We start from the raw sequence: 4,146 nt of genomic DNA, 5'->3' as shown, positions 1-4,146 counted from the left end.
TCCTTTTTGTCTTCAAACTTTTTCTATATGACAAAATCTTGAGTAACATATCAGAAATATCTAGTGAGAAGCAAGCCAACAAGATGCCCTATTTGTGGAGAAAAAATTGTGCATAGAAAAGGTCATTATGTGAAAAGATATGGCATATCCAGCAGCTTCTATTACACTTGAGATTGGCACCCCTGTGGATAGATGGTCCATGAAAGCCTCTGCAACATCATGCAGAGCTAATGTGTACCCCAGTTTTATACTTTGCCTTAGATCTTGTTCTCCCGACGGGCTACTACGGATATTTTCTTATTCTGTATGTTATATACAAAAATTATACAAATTTTATATATTTTTCGGCTATTATTTTTACAACGGCTATACAATGTCATTTTTTCAAAAATATATGTACTACTTTTAGCTAATACCTCTAACCAAACACGGAATAAATTTAATCCTAAAATTACCAGGATAATACCTTAAACCAAGTGTCACAAGCATGAAAATATCTACTCCAGAGTTTAGACGGGCATCTTCTTTTTGGTGATGGGATAATAAAGTTTAGAGGGGAATTCTTAACACCAAGGGCAAGCAAAGAAACTTCATAGCATAATGCTCTCGACATCAGAATTAAACCATATATATGCGTGTAGCTACTCCCAGAGAACAACCACAACAAAGGTGCAGCTTAAGTCTCCTTTTCGTATTGGCCAAAGTAAGGTTCGTGGCTACAGGGGGCTTCGCAGTTCCAACAAAACACTATTAGCTTAAGTCATAACTAACACAAACAGAATAATCCTTTGACATAAGCACTTCAACTTCACTTTTGTTCAGTGTAAACTACCACTACTTCAATTACTTGTTCCATGGATTCAATCAAGTTCCACAACATAGGTAAATTGCTAAATCTGGAGATCTCAAAACATCAATGCACAAACCTTTCCTTTCTCTGTTGCTCTTTACCTATTTCCAGCTGTGATTACCCCAAAGTGTCAATATAGCTACTATTTTGAAATCAAAGACCCTATTCTACCTGTTTAGTGGGCAATGAACTGTTCTCCTTGATGTAGTTCGTTATCAATGCACTGCCTAATAACATATGCATATACAGTTACAACTTTGTAATACCCAATGCTAAGAACTTGCTACAAGCTCTCCAAACCTAAAATCTAGCTAAACTTTATTAAAATGTGACAAATATTTTTTTTCTAGCCTAGAGCTGAAAGATCTCTCTAACTGATACTCCATAGTACAGCACCTTCGTGGTGATTTCACTCATGAATATACCTTACTCGCTTTCGAACAAGACAAGATCTTTGCGAGCTCTAACTTAAGGGACAGTAATGCTTTCAAATGTCAAATGCCACTCTGAAAACCAAAGCATAAAAGCAGAATGAAGCTGCATTTTCTTTCCTCCAAATAATTCCCAGCACTTTTTCCTTCCACCAAAGAGGTCCACTTCTGCAACAGATGTTTTAAAACTCCTGAAAGTTTTCAGATCAAACTACAGGTCTCATTCCAGTAGGCAACACATGAAACTCAAACATCTTCAATACTGATCAGAAAAAAGGCAGCAAGGAAACTCTGTCGCAATCTCCCAACAATAAAAGTAATGGAGCTAAGTTACTGTGTACAAGGAAAGAGAGCGACGAGCAAAGATGTAAAAACTTGTATTGAGCTTACAGAGCCTTATCACCAAGATGGTAATGCTTCGATGGAAGGAATCTGAAGAAAATGGGAAAGGAAGGACAAAAATGACAACTGTGGTGGGGGTGTATAACAGTACTGACCTTTTTTTAAAGAAAAAACTAACATCCCTTATCATGGACATTGTAAAATGCCACTCAACCTATTGTCAGCTTGCTCAAGATCTGAACTCCAAATTCCCATTGTTGTCCCCATGCCGAACTACTCAAACTCGGTCAAATATGGTAATGCTAAGAACCAAAACATTGCAAGACACAAACATGGTAAAAGATTAAAAAGGTAAAAGCACGAGAACGAATATTGAATAGAAACTATGGAACATGAACAAATATCAAATCTTTATCAACTAATTGCGGAGGAAAGACGTAAACAGCTTCTTCAATTTCACAGACCAAATGGTGAAATGATGAAAAAGAAGACAAGGAGGACTAATTCAGTTATCTAATCAACCAAACTTTCTGATTGATTATACATTGCACCCGACCAAATTACAGCATAATCTCATTTGTCAACCTCCATAGCTTGTGCAGCTTTAGCTTTGGCCAATGGTGTCAACTTCGTCTTCAATTTTTTCTTCCCCACTTGAAACCCACTTCCACCTGTCTTCTTCTTGTCCTTACCATCTACCTAAATCACATCATCATCCAAATTAATTCCTTTCTTTCTTGTTTTTGTTGGTTAAATTAAACTTCTATTATCATCACCCAAGATAAGTGGCGGAGCACACGCAATTGAAGGGGATTCTTAGGGAAGTTATATTGTGTAGATAGGGTAAAATATTTTTATACATATATAAAATTTTGAATCCTTCATAAGAGATAAACAAGTTCAAATCCTGGGTGTGCCATTTTTAGATTTTATTAATCCCCTTGTCAGAATTCCTGGCTCCGATACTGTCCAAAATAGCTCCTTTTTTTTGGATAAAGTAATTTTCTGATCATCTTCAAAAAGCTCCTGGCTATTGAATGTGTAAAACTACTATTGAAATATCAAAGATTACCCAGTAAAGATATAGATTTTTCTGATTAAATTAGTGTATACATCAGAGAAATAACGATGCAATTAAAGAGGTTAACTATGGAAAAAATGCATGTTTTACAGATGATAAAGGCAGGATGATTAACCTTCATCTTGTTCTTTTTTGCTTGTAGCTTCTTCTCTAGCTTTTCTTTCTCTGCTTTTTCCTCTATATTTTCACCATCAATCAATAATTAGTATCACATCAAAATATTATTTTTGTAAAACGTAAATAAAAAGCATAACTTCACGAGGCCTAGCAAATAACATAATATATGAACGATAAAAAGGAAAAGAAGGGGCAAAGAATTGTACTTCGAAGATTGAATTCGTGCTGTCTTTTCCGTCGACCCAAATCGTTTTTCTTCGACATTTTGGCGACGGTGCTCGCTCTCTGGGATTGTTTGCTTCTTCTACCAATACCTTAAACCCTAAAATTTTCAAAGTTTCAGCCGCATATTAATATTGTTCCCTTGATATCATTTTAAAACTCAAGTTTCCTCTTTGCTAATTTTGAAAATACCTCATGTATAACACTTTTTCCTTTTTCTATTTTTATTTCACTATGCTTAATGTTTGCAATTAGTTTTTTAAAACATATATTTAAAGTTATCGTACGTGGATTAACATGTTATAACAAATAATATGATTACTTTGATATTAGTGAATTGTGCCTTGTAGTAAAGCTTGTTAAAAGCATTTTATTTTGTATAGTACTTAACTCATAAAGCAAAAGCAAATTAGCTTTCGATAATAGAAAATGTCAAAATATTAGGATGAAAGGAGTAATTTATCGTACGTGGATTAACATGTTATAACAAATAATATGATTACTTTGACATTAGTAAATTATGTAAGCTTATCAATAATTTATTTTGTATAATTGTTTACCCAAAAACGGATAACAATTGAATTTATACGCGGTTTTAAGGATATGTGATATAACTTGGTACAAATTGAGAAAATATATATATTAATGTTAAAATTGACTGTGAAATAAATAAATGCAAAACAAACGAATCGAATAGCCTTGACCCTCAAGTTTGATCACCCTCAAACCAAGTGAAGATTCAACTGATATAAGAACAGAGTAGCAAGATATTGAAAACTAGAAGAAGGCATTAGATTGCTTTGTATTGCATGAATGTGATGTCTCTTATAAATGATCGGACTCTCTTTATATAGTAAATGAGTCATACTCTTGATATAATTCTAAATACAGTAAGGAATCTTATGATAGGCTAATTAACCGGCCTCTTCTTTATACGTGCGGGATTTCCGCCGCGATCCTCGCCCGATTGCGGATATTTTGGCTTTCAGTTATTTGGCTCGGTAAGCTTCCCTTGGTCTCGCTCGATCTCTATTTTGCTCGATCTCGATCTTGCTCGGTCTCGATCTTAGCCGGTCTCGATCTTGGTCGACCTCTAGGTCACG

At 34.8% G+C, this 4,146-nt stretch overlaps 1 protein-coding gene across 1 annotated transcript; it reads right to left on the bottom strand.

Annotated features, from left to right (window-relative positions):
* Window positions 1-1,969: 1,969 nt before the first annotated feature.
* Window positions 1,970-3,185, bottom strand: LOC107810177 (uncharacterized). The gene is made up of 3 exons (XM_016634921.2): window positions 3,028-3,185; window positions 2,820-2,881; window positions 1,970-2,322 (listed from the first exon to the last, which is right to left on the bottom strand). Exons 1-3 carry the CDS (start codon window positions 3,083-3,085, stop codon window positions 2,197-2,199), a joined length of 246 nt encoding a protein of 81 aa, XP_016490407.1. The 5' UTR covers window positions 3,086-3,185; the 3' UTR covers window positions 1,970-2,196.
* Window positions 3,186-4,146: the final 961 nt, after the last annotated feature.

The sequence above is a fragment of the Nicotiana tabacum genome, chromosome 19, assembly GCF_000715075.1.
Source record: "Nicotiana tabacum cultivar K326 chromosome 19, ASM71507v2, whole genome shotgun sequence".
Lineage (NCBI taxonomy): Eukaryota > Viridiplantae > Streptophyta > Magnoliopsida > Solanales > Solanaceae > Nicotiana > Nicotiana tabacum.
The sequence above is the reverse complement of the archived record's forward strand: the minus strand, read 5'-3'. Positions and strand labels throughout refer to the sequence as shown.

Bases quoted from the DNA above. Each gene is read 5' to 3' on its own strand.
- LOC107810177 (XM_016634921.2), bottom strand. From the start codon at position 3,085: ATGTCGAAGAAAAACGATTTGGGTCGACGGAAAAGACAGCACGAATTC. The intron at 2,882-3,027 runs GTACAATTCTTT...GTGAAAATATAG, and splicing joins GCACGAATTCAATCTTCGAA to AGGAAAAAGCAGAGAAAGAA. The intron at 2,323-2,819 runs GTTAATCATCCT...GATGTGATTTAG, and splicing joins CAAAAAAGAACAAGATGAAG to GTAGATGGTAAGGACAAGAA.